Here is a 16,519-nt window from a genome sequence, read left to right as displayed (position 1 = left end):
TATGTTGACGATTTGTCACCTAGCGCAACATATTACGCTTTGGGATTGAGAACGTGTTGGGAAGTTCACAGTGAATACATCCATCTTTTATATACAGTCTGTGGTAAAGGCCATATTCTAAACCCTGAACAGGTCAGGTGCTCTGCAAAACTTAGATATAAGTATGAAAAAAACAACAGGTTAGCATAAAATACTGTTTCACACTGATGTCGCCACATTATTGATGATGTTGTACATGGTTTCTTTCTTAATCGTCCGCATCCATGAGAAGTTGCCACTAATCGTTAACTGTATGTGAGAAAACTGGAAGTAGAGAAGATGCATGGGCATGCTGCAGATTTTCATTCTGGCTGTCTCGCTCATCTTGCTGTGTGTGCATCCTTAATTAGAAATTACAATGTAATTAATACCAACATAAGAGAAGGCCAAACTACATAAACAATACCCATTTGATTAATGTAACCCCAACTGATCCTCAACAAAAGGTTAGCGTGACTTTTTAAAGTTTTCACGCCACCTCACTCGCTATGTTGATATTGAGTTTCATCACTTTAGCTGAGCGATAATGAGGTTACCACCCTGTAGCTCCTTGCTTGTGGTCACTGTGCTGCTGTTTCTGTGTGGTTACACATCTCAAAGCAGCTACTCTGTGTCTGGGTGAGCCTTCGGTCCAGCAGTCAGAGCCTGGCTCGGCGGATGGCGTGTGACACCGGGGGGGAGGTGGAGGGTGCACAGGTTCAGGCTGCGCGTCTAGGTGGGTGGGGGTGGACGAGCGTGGCGTGCGCCAAGACAAGCAGGTGTGTCGGGGCGGTCCGTCTTGGCCCTGTCAGCGATACACCATCATTAGGCGGTGTGGGCGCAGTAGGGTGCACCATTATGTCTCCCTGGGCCCTGTGTAATTACGCTCTGACATAATTAACCCAGCAAGCCCATTAGCCAAGCATTGGCTGGCTGAAGAGAGAGAGAAAAAAAAAGAAGCTATAATTATTTGTTGTGCGCATGTTAATGAGGCCAGCTGTGTTCCCATCATACAACACGAACAAATTAATTTACAAGGCTGTGCTCCAAGGTTTTTTCTTTTCATTCAAAACAGTCTTGTTTTTTTTTTCCCTCTGAGTGGACTTCAAGGTCCATAAACATGCTCTGACGCTGCTGCAACAAACAGCAAGACTGCTGTAATATTGTTGTCAAGGATTAAAACTAGGTTGACAGAACACTAAAGCTTCGCTCTCACCTTCGCACACAATGCATCGTGACATAAGATGTATCGAATAAAACGGTGCCTCTTTCCCGCAACCAGTCAAGGATTAGTTTTGATTAGAAGAAACACAAACCACTTGCAGCAAATTCAGAAACATAACTTTGTTCCTTTTGTGGCGTATTTTAAACCAACGAGCATTTGATATTCAGATTGCAAACCCAAGTCTCGCTTTACCTTGATGTGGCAGGAGTGAGAAAACGCTAAAATAAAAAATAAATAAATAAAAAAATAATGAAAAAAGATAGAAGGTGGAATGAAAAAATATGATTGTGGGAAGCGGAGGCTTTTGTGTGCACGAACAAAACAAAGCTGAAAGAGAAACTTTTTAACCTGTTCTTTTTCATTGCCGTTCTGCGTCTTTGTTTGACAGACTGAAGGACGAAGAAGGAATGACATCAATACCGAGACATTTTAAAGCTCAGAACAAAGACCGGGGCTTTGGAACAAAGAGTAGAGCTAGACAGCATTTAAAATTAACACGAGATGCTGCAGTGAAAAAAAAGATGTGCCAATAACATCCAAACCAAACTTCACTGGAAATGTGACAATGATAAAACCACCTACCTCCCAGTCTTGTTTTATTAGACTTGTAAGACAAATCACAATGATATAACCTCATCAAATATACCGGCCTATTGTTTAAAATTTTTTTTGAATACTTTGGTTAGACACGCACGCACACACATGCATTCCTACACACATGCACACAAACACACACATGCTGCTGTCTTTTAAGAGCACACTCTCCTGGTCCCTCTGGGGTCTCTTACTCCACAGGGATCAGTTGGAGAGGCCCCGGCTCTTTTATGAACATAATGCATTATTAAGCACCTCAAACATCTCCTGGGCCTTTGTTTATTACTGCTCTTATTAATCACTTGTGCATAATCTCGTCCCGCCCAGAGAGCTTTCATTTTTCCATCAGCTTTTATATGCCCTTATTTTCCAACAGGACTGCCACAAATGAACAAGGCACTTCTCCTTCACTCTCCTCCTGACTGTAGGTACTCAGCTGCACAATTACAATAAAGCCAGCTCGCCGTGCCTTGCAGGCCTCTCTTGCTGGTGCTCGCATTTGTATATGGGAGGTTGAAGAAGGACAACTATTCTTTATGCATCTGAACGACTCTGAATTACTAAGGTCAGCGTGCTGCATTCAGATAATCTCATAGCCGAGGGAAAAATCTGATGCGAATATGTGAGGCACTTACAAGCATCTCTTAACACAAGACGACGCGCGCCTTAATGTGGCAAAAAAGCTGCTTGTGCCTGGGCTCTCGTCTGCAGTGCTCGCGGTCACCACTAGCAAGCGCTGTTGCCATAACATTTCCACATAAATAGACACACACATCAGACACGCCGTAGGCCCCAACACAGACACACATACACACTTAGAGGGGTGTATTCAGATCAGAATCTTCAGAAAGTCTCAGTGAGCTCCCCGCTCAGATAAAAGGCGATGTGTTCTAAAGGAGAGGGGGAGCGGGGTGGATCCTGAGGGATGAGTGTGTGAACTACGAGGAGGAAAGGAAGAGCAAACACCTGGAGCGTCAGTCTCAGGGCTACGCCCCTGGCGACAGGGCCTCCTTGCTCTCACAGAGGTGGCAACAAACGCACACGTTCAAACGCCACTCGAACAGGCACGCACGCGCACTCGCACACTCCAGGAGAGAAGGCGAGGAAGAAGACAGAGACGAAGTCGGGAGCATCTCTGGGAAACCGATGAATTCGGGCAGAAGCTGCCACTGTTTTTCAGCATTCAGTGATCAGGAGGTGTTTATGTGCGCTGATCAAAACCATGTGGAGGTGATATAAACATTGTTAGGGAAACACTGTTAACAGGCCTCTTTCAAGCCCCAGACTGGGTAGGAGTTACACTGCACAGCATGGGGAGATGTCACAGGCAAATCAAAATATAGAACGCTAATGAAACACTCCAGCGGATTGACATCTCGGCTTAGGGGCCTCATGAAAGGAGATGAAAAAAATCACTTCAATCACTCGCATCAAAAAGTTATTTCTGCTCTGAGTTTACTGTTGCAATCTGAACAGGAGCGTTAACAAACCGCAGCATTATCACGCTGGAATCTCGCAACTGTAATGGATACAGCTTTTTGGAGCCGATAGCGTGCGTGGCAAAGTGAATAACTGATATGTGACCACATGTTAATAATATCCATATACAACAGGTCACTTATTGAGCCTCTGCACCGTGGGCCCCTCCCCCCTTCTTTCCTTGTTCTCCTCTTGCATTCATTAACTCCGCTGTCGGCCCGCTCTGATTGGACCACAGGCTTGGTGCCGGCGCACACTGAGCGTGCACACACACACACTGAAGGAGAGGCACTTTCAAATAAAATAATAGGAGGGGAAAAACGTCCTGCAATGAATAGTAATAACTGCATTAAGATTAACGAGCACGGCGTGTAAAGAATAATTGCATCTGTCAAAAGATTAAAAATACATGAGCTGTAGCGTTTGTTGGGGGAATGGTGGGAAAGCTCACTGTTGTGTTTGAGGGGCAGAGAGAAATGAAGTGGGGCCACAGCCAAATGACTGTCCTCCGGTGTACCTGGAGTCATCCATTCTAGCGAGAGGTGGGCGGGGAGGGGTGTGTGGGGTGGAGGGGTGACCTTGGACACAAGCAGCAAGATGTACAGTGACAAACACGCACAGGATACTGTAGGCCCTTCTCACAGATGGCAGATATTGCAAGGCCCAAAAACATAAGCACTCAGTGCTCTGACTGATTTGGCTGCTGTGATCAAACCACACCATGTGACAGTGAGTAGGCAACTGCAGAGTGAGACATTCTAGCAGACAGACATGGAGACCCTGGCCACATCATTACAGGATAATGTAATATTTTATGAGTGGCAAGTGGAGCAAAAAAATAAGTTATTTAATTCTCCTTTAAAAAGCCTGTTTATTCAGTGTAACCTAACTTCCTTTGGTCACAGTTACAATTTACAGATGCCCTATAAATGTGTCAGATGTTACTGAGAACAGTTATGTGACTGTGCCTGTTAAAAATGTAGCTGTGCAGAATGGGAAGACAGCGAGCTGGAGCATCCAGACAACTTTAAGAGCTTAATTTTAAAGGGAAAGTTCAAATTTGGTTCGGGTACAGTCTTGTCACTTTGTTCAACTGTTAAACTTAGAGGTAAGAGGCTGTCCTCACAAAGACAGCCAAATAAAAACATGGCTCTGTGTGCATGTATGGCGCTACTCACAGACCAGGCAATAACAAAAGGCAATACATCTAAATATGAAAACGGGTCATCCAAATGGCATCAACCATGGCAAGGTTATTGTGGTGAATAACAGACAAACAGATGAGCATACAGAGCTTTCCTGAATTGATATTTGACAGATACTTCACAATTGTTTATTTTTTAAATAGTATTATTTTTCACGAGTGCTCTTCTCATTTTGCCCCAATTAGTACCTTGATTGCTAGTCACAATTTACCTACAAGTTAAAAAACACAAAGCTGTGACACCATGAGTGCAGTGGGTAGCACGGTGACTGTCACTGTGGTAAAAAAGTGCAGACAGCCGTGTAGAGAGTGATGCTTTTGAGATTGTAAAAAAGCAGGACCTTTAATGAATACTGAGGAGGCTACACCTTTATTTGAGAGTAATGTAGTAATACTAGTAGTACATATAGCATGTAATCCAAATTCTGAAAATTCTTCTTACAAATTACTTTTAAGTTTAGTTTTTCTGTCAGCTTCATTCTGTAATTTTGTCACCGCTGCTCAGCTGAGCAAAAAAATCAATGTTGCACTAAACGTAAGGTTATCATTACGCTGTTATTACAGTTTTCATTGAGTAGTTATAACCGTATTAAGTCATGCTCCCGTGGAGTTACAAGCAATGACTGCCTCATGGTGTTCAGTACCATAGCTAACTCCCTGACCTTTGCGGAGTGCTGAGAGTGAAAACAACTCGCTTCACTCTGTATGAGTCGCAGTGCTACAGTGAAACAGACTCCCTTTGTAAATGTAAGGTCAAATGGAGGTAGGAGGCTGGCTGCGCTACGTCACCTGATGTAACCTGATACAGGAATGTCTACTCCTGCTTACTCGATATAATGACCACAGGCGGGGTGAATAAATACACTCGATATAAAGAAACACGGATAGAAAAAAGATAGTCGTTACCCTGCAAACAAATGCTTTTTCTTAACAGCAGGTGTTGGATGACAGCAGCCTTTGATTTTTGTTTTTTTTTTTGTTTTTAATTTATCAGTCTTTGTTCTTGAACATAACATAACTCTTAGTTGACTCTATTTGCTACTTGAGAGAGTTTTTTGACAATATATATCTCACAAGACCCTCCTAGGCTTGAATTAAGGCCTCGATATAAAAGGTATAGGTCAGAAAATCAAACTGAATACATCTTCAAAGAAAACTATCTTTATCAAGGAAATAACTCCATTCAAAGTGTGTGAGAGTGTATGTGTGTGGGTGTGTGCATGTGTGTGGTGGTGCAATATCAAGCAGGGGACTTCAAGGAAAAATGGAGACCTTTAAAAGTCAGTTGCCGCCGTCACTATTTCTCTGACGCAGACTTTTATCTTGTATTCATTGAATCTGTAAACAGCATTCTCTACTCCTGCCACAAGTGTTTCTCTGATCTAGACTGAGATTGGGCTGCGTTTTGCTGCCGTCTCCTGCAACAAAGAGCAATACAGTACATGTGCCCTGCGTGGCATTGAAATAACAACTAAATAAACACGCAATATGTCTTTCCTCTGCTCTTACTTACTGTCTTTCCCCCCTTTTTCCCCCCATTGGCCTCATCAGACCCGCGTTCCGCACAGAGCCAGACTTCAGTTGGGATTTTAATTGGCCCTCCACAATCAACAGCAAAGCTCCTCAAGGATGTGTTCGCTCCTCAGCCAGGCTACACTCAAGGACCAGTGCTGGGTTTTGAAGTGGCCTCACGCAGAGTTTTGGAAACTGCTCTGAGAGCGTAGACTTTGAAAAACAGATAAGAGCCACAGGCTATAGGGTTTTATGCATCTTGTATCATATACTGTTCCACCATATCTATCTATGGTAAGAAAATTACTTTTTTTCTTCACATATGCATGATATGTCTCTGCGTGTACACTTAGAGGCCTGGTCCAGTGATAGGGAATTGATCTCTGGGGAGGGATCTTGGAAGGGAGAGACATAATTCTAGGAGTAACGCCGGTGTTTATGCTGCTGCCACTGCTGTTGTTTGTGAAGATGCACATCTCAGGTCTTAGTGGGAGACTCACCTGGGGCCTCGATAAGCTGTTTGTAGATTCCCAGGAACGCAGACTCTGCCTCCTTACTGCGCTTGTTCAGAGCAACCACCTGCAGGGGAGAAGATGCCATTAAGGAAAACACGGACTGATAGGATCCTGGCACACGACTAACTCACAATGCACAGAATATTTGCACTGCAGGCATTAAATTGACGCTTTTACACAGAGCAGAAAGCATGCAAACTCTCCTATTGCTCGCAATAAATGAATGGTAGCGAGAGCAAAGGTCAGCCTCACAGCATCCTGCCGATAAATCAAACATTTCTGCTTGTCTTTTATATGTGCATACCGGAAAAATGCTGCGTGGCTTCTACTGTACATAATCTGTGACAACTAGAGAAACAAGGTATAAACTATGACCATGTCCTTGCTGTGTCACTGCCAAGATGCTACATGTTGCGAGGTGACATTTGGCCTGTTAAATGTAGGTGCTGGTGTGTGCGAGGAGACTTGCCAGTGGCCTCCATCACCAGCAGCACTCAGCACCTGCTATCCTTGGCGCTGCGGGTGATGCAAACCAATTAACGATTCATTAGGAGGGACAAAGAAAGTGAATTAGCTACCACCTGGCCCCATGGAGAGGGCACCTGCACTAGTGGGTATGTGGGTTACTCTGCTCCCAGCTCCCGCTAAGACCTCAGGCCTGTTTTCGTAAGTCAGAATCTGCCTCTCCATGTCCTCATGCAACAGTAAATCAGATCAGGCTTGTTCAAATGGCCCCCCACTCCAAAAGCAGATAGAATTCAAATTATTGTCATCTATTGTCCGTGTCATTTCTGTCACTGTTGATTACAGACTTGAATTGGCTCAATGGACTCCACAACAGTGGGTCAAGTGTGCAGTATGGCTAAGCCCCTCCTCATCAGTACGGCTGCACTCGAAGGAAAAAAAAGAAAAGAAAAAACATTCATTTTGCAAAGGCAGAAAACACTTATGAGAATGGTGGCAATGTGTTGGGGGCGGTTTAGTGGGGTTATAAATAAGGTGTGTGGAAAACAGCGAGGGACGCAGAGCCTTTGATTTACTGGAAATGGCTGGTGTCTTCCCCAGGGAGGCATAACGACAGCATCATGTTTAAAGAAATATCATAAAGATCAGGCAAATCCCCCCATCACTCCCACTTGGAGCAGCTCCGAGGAGTTCATGGAAAATGGAAAAGGCTGGAGCCCAATCAATACAGATGCAATAGTCTGCCGCTCTCAGTCAGCTGCCTGCTACACTATGCTGTTCTGTTTCACTCAGCTCTACCCATATTTAACCCTCCCACCACCCTCCATTTGCCCCCATCCTCCCCCAGTCACCCGTCTCCCCTGTCCCTTTGGAACATGACATTAATGTTGGCATGTTGGTGCACAAACAGTGAAAATTCGTTAAGCTCAATGGCACCATAAATAACGTTCCGGCTTTATCTTTTGCTTATGAGTACATCAACAACTGAGCTGCTTCAGCTGAGGCGGGCTTTATTCCCAATGATGAGACACTGTTTTTATGCTTGCTTCCCGAGGAGGAGCAGTTTGGTGACCCAGAGCTTGTTTTTGAGGCAGTAACTAAAAAGTCTCCTTCTCCTCTCTTCAGCGTGACAATGAGCAAACCAACAACACCACTCTGTGACACCAAGACAAACTATCACCAACCTGAGCTTACACCTCATCTACATGGCCACTACAGCAGGGTGGCTGATCCCACAGCTAGTCATCAACTTTTCACTGACAGTCTGCTGGCTGGCGTGCCTTCCTCAAAGCATATACATCAAATGAGACTCCCAACTGCATATGTAAAAAGCCCGAGCTCCTTGTGAAGGCACCAGCCAAGGCTCCATCTTCCAGGGTCTGCTGGCCCTCCATCATCCTTTAATGAGAGAACACGAAGATTACCTTCACAATCACACCATTAACCTGCCTACAGACGCTAGCAAAGACATCAATCACACGCCCGTCTGATGCCTTCTCAAGTTAGTGTCCGCTCTGCGTAAAGACACCCCCACACAAATCTACCTTTCCTCAAAGCACTTTGAGGTGTTGTGCATAATCACAGAGTCATCCTCAGGACCACGATAATCCACCTCCAGTCAAGCACGTGGGCTTTTCGAGCCACAAGTCTAACTGATATGAGCATATGGAGCTGGTGCACAGGGACCAGCATTTGTATGATACCCCTGGGATCACAAGTACCTCAGCCGATCAGTGTTTATGATGACATCACAAAGATCCAGTGCCAGCTTTAGTTCACAGTCTGCTACTACAGTATTATTACGTTGACTAATCTTTGATGACACTAAAATGTGGAATTGCTTCTTGCATTTGCATTGTTATACCATGAAAACACAGGTGAGCTAGGCAAATATTACCAGAAAAACCTGTCCAAGACTATCCTGAACTCCTGGATAGCGACAAACACACCAGTATTATGGATAACTTGCTATGTTTAGGAATGCATTAGGACATTTGAGAAAGGTTAGAAGTATAAACATGAATAATACAGCTAAGTTTCTGCTTTGTTAGCTAACCCAAACTTTTTCTAGCATCCTTTAAATGTAGAGATAAATTTTATTTGACTCAAAATTATGTTTCAGTCAAATATCTGTGTTTATGCTGCTGATTTAACTTTGCTTTGTCACTTACTAACGTGCAATTTCATTGTTACCCAAGTTTTAGCTTAGATATTAAACTGCCAGTTATGTCACCAACGTAATATGTAACTAAAAATCCTGCTTCGTTAAATAAAAAAATATATTTTGCTCATACACTTTAAATATCCATATGAATCACATTCTTTTCAACTTAAATTTACAGTAAAACCCTCTTAATACTATGGTTTTTCACACCAGGACATAAACCAAATCTTACAATTATTTATATGCAAACTCACTTGAACAACAGCTCATTTGACATTACACCACATCATTGTTTATATAATAAAAAGTAAGCCAACATGCAGAAGCAGATTGTGGAAAAACTACAGAACCATTATTTAGTAGCTTGTAGAATCACCTTTAGCAGAAATAACTTGAAGAAATGGTTGTTGATCGATGGTCATGACAATTTGCATATTAATCAAAAAGCTGACCTCACAGCCCATTGTTCATCAGTGGTGCTAGTTTCAATCATTATGCAAATGTACTGTTTATAAGATTGGGGAAACCTGCAATCAGCTGAGACTTGGATGAGTGACGAAACGTTTCCTCCACTGAAAACGCCACATCCAGATGAACACAATCAACTTTTTGGAGCTTGAAGGAACCCTTTTCTGTTTAATTTTACCAACGCTAAAATGCTGTGGAGATCATCTTGATTCTTTTATTTTGCTGCTGTTGTCCTGTTGCATAACCTACTTTCAGCCAAGCTCTATCTGTCAGACAGATGGCTTACATTTGACCCAAGAATACGTTGGTATACAGACAAGTTCATGGTGGACTCAGTGACTGCAAGGTGCCCAGTTTCTTTGCTGCCAAACAAGCCCAAATTATCACCACATCACCACTGTGGTTGGCAGTTGGTATGAGCCCTTTGTGCTAATATTCTGCATGTTCTTTTCACCAAACCTAGAACTGTGCATTAAAGCCGAACATCTCCACTTTGTCTGTCACGTTTGTCTGAAGGACATTTTTCCAGAAGTGTCATGGTTTGTTCAAATGCAACTTTACAAACCTAAGATATGATGCCATGTTGTTTTAGTGAGAAGAGACTTTCTCCTGGCAAGTGGTTCCGTAGTGTATGATTTACGCATTTGCCTAACAAGTTAAATACCCCGATTCAATCCTGGGAGCAGACAAATCTCTTGGGGGACACATCAGGAAGTGAAGCTGGCATAAAAATCTGCCAGATATGCAGGGAGCTACAGCTGTGGTCACCAATTGTGATTAAGGGAACAGCCAAAAGTAGCTGCTACGACTACTAGGCACAAAGCCATAATTGTTCATCCTCTTTTTAATTTTAATGTTATGAATTTTAAAACGCTAACCGAGGCCTGAGATGTAAGTGTGAGATGTAATGTTCGGGGTTTATTTAGTTTCTCTCAGCACTGCACGGTTTAATCTTGGGGCAAATTTGCTGGAACATTCACTCCTGTAAAGATTGGCATCTGCCTTGAAGGTTTAGCACTTGTGAATCATCTCTCATTGCAGGTGCCCAGGACTGCAACCTGTCTGGAAATGGCCTTATAACCCTTCCAAGATTTTGAATGGCAGCCACAGTTGCTTATTTAAACTGATGTTTTCCTCCTTGGCATTATGTTAACACACACACACACACACACTGTCCAAACTTGTGCTTTTATAATATCATGATATTAGTGAAGCTGTAGCAGCAGTGTGGAGAAAAAAACCTTCACACTGCTCTTAAGTACCGGATAGCTTGTTTTTCTTAATCCTTCTTCTTTTCTTTTTTTTTGGTCTGAGGCAGTTATTCCGGGCGTGTTGTTGGTCTCAGGATGACAACAGCTTGCCAAAAATCAGGACCTGTAAGAACAGGTGCAGCTCAAGGTAGGTCTATAACTACCAAATCACTTCTCCTCTTTTGGCTGTGTGATATGGCTCTTGCCCTGGGTTTGGCTCACATTTCTTTCTTTGTTTTCACCCATTTCATGATTAAGGATATGGCTACCAAGGGAATGGGCTTGGCCGCAGGTTGATTTTCCAAAGAGGAATAAAGCCTGAGGCAGAGCAGCAAAAGAGAGACAAAGGAAACCTGTTAACGCTTCTCCATAACTCTTCACGCAGCAGCGGAGTGGGCAGAGCACAGCCTCTGGGACAAGGCTGCTGGGAAATACTTACTGATAAGCCTTTGAGAATACTTACAGTGCCCACTAGTGAGTGTCTATGTGTGTATGTGAGAAATAGCTAGCATGTGCTGAAGAGAGAGGAATAAATAAAGGAGAACAAGTCAAGAATGAAGTAGAGGAGGCAGCATGAAGGGCTACTGAGCAATGCTGAGAGAGAGAGACAGAGAGACAACAGAAAAGAGAGGTTCCCATAAAGAGCGCAATTAGCAATTATGCAGTCATCAATTACAATTATCACAACTGGTGATTATGCAATTATCACACTAAATCATCGTTTCCCCCCTCTGCCTTACCAGTTTGCCACCCCCTGTGATTTGGTTGTTTGAGGATGGGTTGTGATGATGCAGGTGATTAGAGTGTGCGACAATGATGGGGGTGTTGGGCGGGTGTCAACGCGGAGAGTGTGCAAATAAATGTGTGAATGCTTGGAGCATGTCTGCATATGCATCTGTGCCTCCGTGTGAGCAGCGTGCCATTTCATTCTCTCTGAGTTAGTGTGTGCATGTGTGTATTCACGGATGCGCCGCCTCCATCTCAAGGTAAATGTGGTCGTCGCTGGGGGTGGTTTGGGGACAGAAAATGTATGGTTCCGCAGTCCCTGAGGCCTCTAAATTACCTGTCATCTTCCCCATGATGCAAAGGTCAGCGCACAATCAGAGGGAGTCCATCCTACTGTGCTGCTCACTGAGCTCCAGTCCAGCCCACAGGCTGACAGGATGTCACAACAACCCCGGTCCCGCTCCATGCTTATTAGAACAAAACAGTGGGAAGCCCACTACCACCACAGCACCACTTGTCACCAGAATTTCCGGAAGAATCTGCTGGATATGTGACAAATATTCGCTCCTTGGAGCTGATACAGGAGATAAACCAAAATACGATCGTTATTGTTCTTTCCTGAGATACATTTCTATAACATATATTCAGTATATAACCCCCAGTGATTGTTTGATTTTTTTTTACATTTCCAAACATTGGTTTTAGTGGACTGACTTCTCCCAGTCTGCAGGTAATACTATTTTAGGGGTGCACTTGTTGACTGCCACTCTGGAAATAAGGTGACATTTACCCGTGGCTGTGGCTGATAATTATCTGTGCTATGCATGTTGTTTATAGAGATACCCAGCGGTGCATCCCTATAAACAACATTCATTCTGACCTGTCCTGAGTAAAATTACTTTGATAAAGTATCTCATAGTGGCTTCAATGCAAAATTTCTTTGTTTCCCTAGCGCCAAAAAAATGAATAAATAAATAAATAACCAAAAACTGGTAAACAAAAAAAATATTGTTATCATCCATCAGCCAAATTGTTATTTCAGACATCAGCACCTGTGCGGATTTCCTGGTCAGTGGGTCCTTCATCTGTAAATCATCATTTACAGCAAAATTATTCAGCATCTCACTCGGTAATTTATAGCCTTAAATAAATAAATAAATAAATAAAATAAATAACCTTAAATAAAGGTCAAAAGAGTTAAAATAATTTCAAGATGACTTTTTAATGACTGACTGGTCACGGGAATGCCTCTGTGAAACACAGCAAAATTTCGATTGTAAAAGACAATTCACGGAGGAAACCTGTGAGTTATCTGCTTTCAGTTTCTTTTATGTGATCTGTATGTTAAAACGAAAACAAATGCAAAAAAAAAAAGAAGAGAAAACTATCATCATTTTCTCCTCAGAAGCAGGAAAGAGATCTGATCTTAGCCATGCAGGCCCAGCACTTGTGCAGCTGTCACTGCAGGCGGTTGTTTTGCTTTGAGAGTAGGTTCACAGGAGAGGCGGGAGCGCAGAGATGAGTTGGTGAGGAGTGACTGATGAGTGGGTGGAGGAGAGAGTCAGAGGTAAACACTATTGCAATACAGTCTGGACATTGAGGGACCCGTGTACACCCACACATGCACTCCCACGTACACACACACACACACACATATACATCAAGTTGCTCTCATTTAGCCTGTGTTTGAGGGCAGATTTAATCATGGTGACACCCATCTTGGAGCGGTGGTGGCAGCATGGCGGTGGCTGCAGCCATCTCTGGGTGCCCGGTGAGATGAGCAGTCAGAGTACTGACACACATCTCGTCGCCACGTCAATTCCAATCAGCGGTGCCTGTCAGTCAATGCGCCGCGCTCACAAAAGACTGACGCTGCCGCCACTCAGCCACTGCAGAGCTGCCGTCTCAGCCAAATAAATGGCCAAAGCTGACCAAACCAATATTCTTCTGAACCACTTATCCGCTCCTCATGTGAATACATGCTGCAACAAAAGCAACGACAAATTCAATGTGAAAATTTGACACCATTCATGGTAGCCTGTAAGCCCAAGGGGAGAGGCTCAACTGTATTGGAATAGTTGAATGATATTTGAATGGTACAATGAATGGAGGCAGAGTAGGACCTTATAAAGTGTACACCAGAAAAAAATCCAATATAGGTTTCAAGACCCTATTAACCTGAGGAGAAGAAGGCAGAAAGGTTTTCATATAGAATTTTACAGCTGCTACTGGATTAGGCTGTGGTTATATACTTTCCGTGTCCGCGAGTCTGCTCAGCTGCACTTGGGTCTCAGTGATGCAAACTTAGCCATCAAACAGGGAGTTCAAGGGTCTGTGCAGATGTTCGAAGGCCAGCCTTTTTTTAAAGACTCATCAATAGAGAATTTACATTAGAATGCACCAACTATGCATCTGATCCAGTTGGCGAACATCGAAGAAGCATAGCAGGAATGACTACTTGGCTGTCGGGGCTTCTACAGTCTGCGTCCACAATGGAGTATCATGTAGGCTTTAGCAGGCAACCCTGTACAGGAAGTCATGCTTTGAGCTATATCCTAACGTCAGCATGCTCACCGTAATGTGAGAGAAACTGTTTGCTGGGGGCTTGTTAACATTGACATACATGTTAGCACTGACCACGTTCACTACCACAGATATTTTATACGGCAGTTAACAAAAAAAAACATGTCTGAATGATGAGATATAATAAGCTTTGCTAGGTTTTAATGCTCAAACTCAGGGACTGAAACTGAAGCCAGAACTACCGCAGTTCCTTGAATACTCCCCCCAAAATTAAGTTACAAGGAACAAATTTAAAGCAGAAAAAAACAAACAAAATAAACAGGTTTATATCCTAGTGCAAAAATTTGTGTTATGAAGGGTTTAAAAAAAACAAAAAACTAATCAATTTAAATTATTCTGAGGCACAGGTGTCAAATTCCAGGCCTCGAGGGCCGGTGTCCTGCAGGTTTTAGATGAGTCCTTGATCCAACACAGCTGATTTAAATGGCTAAATTACCTCCTGAACATATCTTGAAGTTCTCCAGAAGCCTGGTAATAAACTGATCATTCGATTCAGGTGTGTTGACCCAGGGTGTTATCTAAAACCTGCAGGACATCGGCCCTCGAGGCCTGGAGTTCGACACCCCTGTTCTAAGGCTTAAAGTTATGCATTATTTGAGGTGTGGCCACTTTTACAGGTGTGCTGACACAGGTGTCTGCGGCTGAAGCTCAGCTCGGCTTTACATCCACTAATTCAATCCACTGCACCTGACCTCTCAACTCTCTCGGTGCCATTTGGAGCATTTTTAATGGAATTATCTGACAAATATTAGAGCCTGCTGTGCAGTTAATTATACAGAGCAGCCCATCCAAGAAATCTGTGCTCCAGTTTTTCTAAGTAAATTCTACCATTTTATATATGTAAAGCATATAGCAGCAAATAGCAAGTTGCAAACATTAGTTTTTTCCTATTTTTGTGCCTTTTTTTTGCAAATTTCAGAAAAACTCCCAGAAACACATATGCAAGTGGGTCAGCGCATCTTATTAGTATGGTTTGCTAGTGTTAGCACTCCTCTCACCCAAACAGACTTACTTCTACACCTGCTTGGTTCAAATAACCAAGATGGCGACAGCCAAAATATTAAACTCAAGGCTTTAAAATAAAACCAATGGACAACCTCAGGATGGCTACATTAATCTTTTATATACAATCATATATAAGATTTGCCAAATTAATAATTCAGAATCATGTTAGATATAAAGACACATGTCATCCTTTGAAGACTTAAGGTTTGCATCTAATAGTTGCAAGATACTTCAGTTGGAGCCTAAAGGTGGATACACCAACATCATTTTCTCTACAGCAGCTAACATGGCTAAAACTGCAAATCTACATATACTGTGTAAGAGGAGAGAGACTTCAGGTCAATGCCTCAGTGTAGTATGCTGATAATGACCCAGACAGAGAGAGAGAGAGAGACAGCAAACCTCTACAGATCAAGGTGGGGCTGACGTAATCCTGACGGACGTGGCACGTGTCGCTGCATGAGAGACAGAGAACATGGCACGACATTAAACCGAGATCAAAGGGCCTGCTGTCTCCGCTAGGCAGCAGGTGCCTTCTGGGTACCCCCCCCCCCCAGTCATCATCAACAGGCGGTAGAACCACTGTGTTTCCCACCCTCTCAACAAAATTCAAAAGCACCAGCCTCCGTACTAACACCTCAAAGTCACAGCAAAGTCAAAGTCAAGAGCCGACGAGAGACAAACGGAGAAGAGAAAACAAATCTTTTTTGAACGTCTTTGTAGTTCAAAAGACGGGAGTTGTCATTTTCTTTGAGTTTGCTCTTTCAAATGTTTCAAGCACCGAGTGACCTAAACCTTGAGGAAAGTGTGTCTCCTGAAAATGTATCCATCACGGCATGATGGAAGGGAGCGCGGGCGTGCTGAGGGTAAGATGAAGGCACCGGTTGATGTGCTGAGAAGGAGGGCTGCGAAAAGTAGTAATGAGTGCACCTGGACTAGATTTCTGTGCTGGGAGAACTGTTAAGAGGAGAGAAGAGAAGAGAGGAGAAGTGTAGGTAAGGGCTAATTATAACAATAAAGTGCCCCCATTATCCCGGCACTGTACTGCCCTAGTGAACAGAGCTACAACAGATGGGGTGTCACGGGTAACTGTGCCAATGTGAGCCAAAGCCCTGGAGTGGATGGACCCTGGCAGGCCGCTGGTGGAGCAGCTCTAGTTAAGGGGGAGGCACAGCTGCATATCTCGCCCCCCCAGACACATGTTGACAGTGTTTCTCTAGCCCTGCCTAGACTAGTCAAGGTGAGACAGCATGACACGAGAGGAGAGGGAGGCAGCGAAAGAGGGAGTGCGAGTGCTCCTCTATGATGGAT

General features: G+C 43.5%; 1 protein-coding gene across 5 annotated transcripts in view; it reads right to left on the bottom strand.

Moving 5' to 3' along the window:
* The window catches only part of cux2b (cut-like homeobox 2b), a 99,193-nt gene that overhangs the window by 24,109 nt on the left and 58,565 nt on the right, over window positions 1-16,519 (bottom strand). For all 5 annotated transcript variants that reach the window (XM_085424843.1, XM_085424845.1, XM_085424846.1 and 2 more), the window contains one exon: window positions 6,533-6,611. In XM_085424843.1, coding sequence (XP_085280969.1) covers window positions 6,533-6,611 — 79 coding nt within the window. The remainder of the gene's footprint in view (window positions 1-6,532; window positions 6,612-16,519) is intronic.

This window comes from Rhamphochromis longiceps, linkage group LG12 (genome assembly GCF_057381845.1).
Source record: "Rhamphochromis longiceps isolate RC_006_pf linkage group LG12, R_longiceps_female_GT1.1, whole genome shotgun sequence".
Classification (NCBI taxonomy): domain Eukaryota; kingdom Metazoa; phylum Chordata; class Actinopteri; order Cichliformes; family Cichlidae; genus Rhamphochromis; species Rhamphochromis longiceps.
The sequence above is the reverse complement of the archived record's forward strand: the minus strand, read 5'-3'. Positions and strand labels throughout refer to the sequence as shown.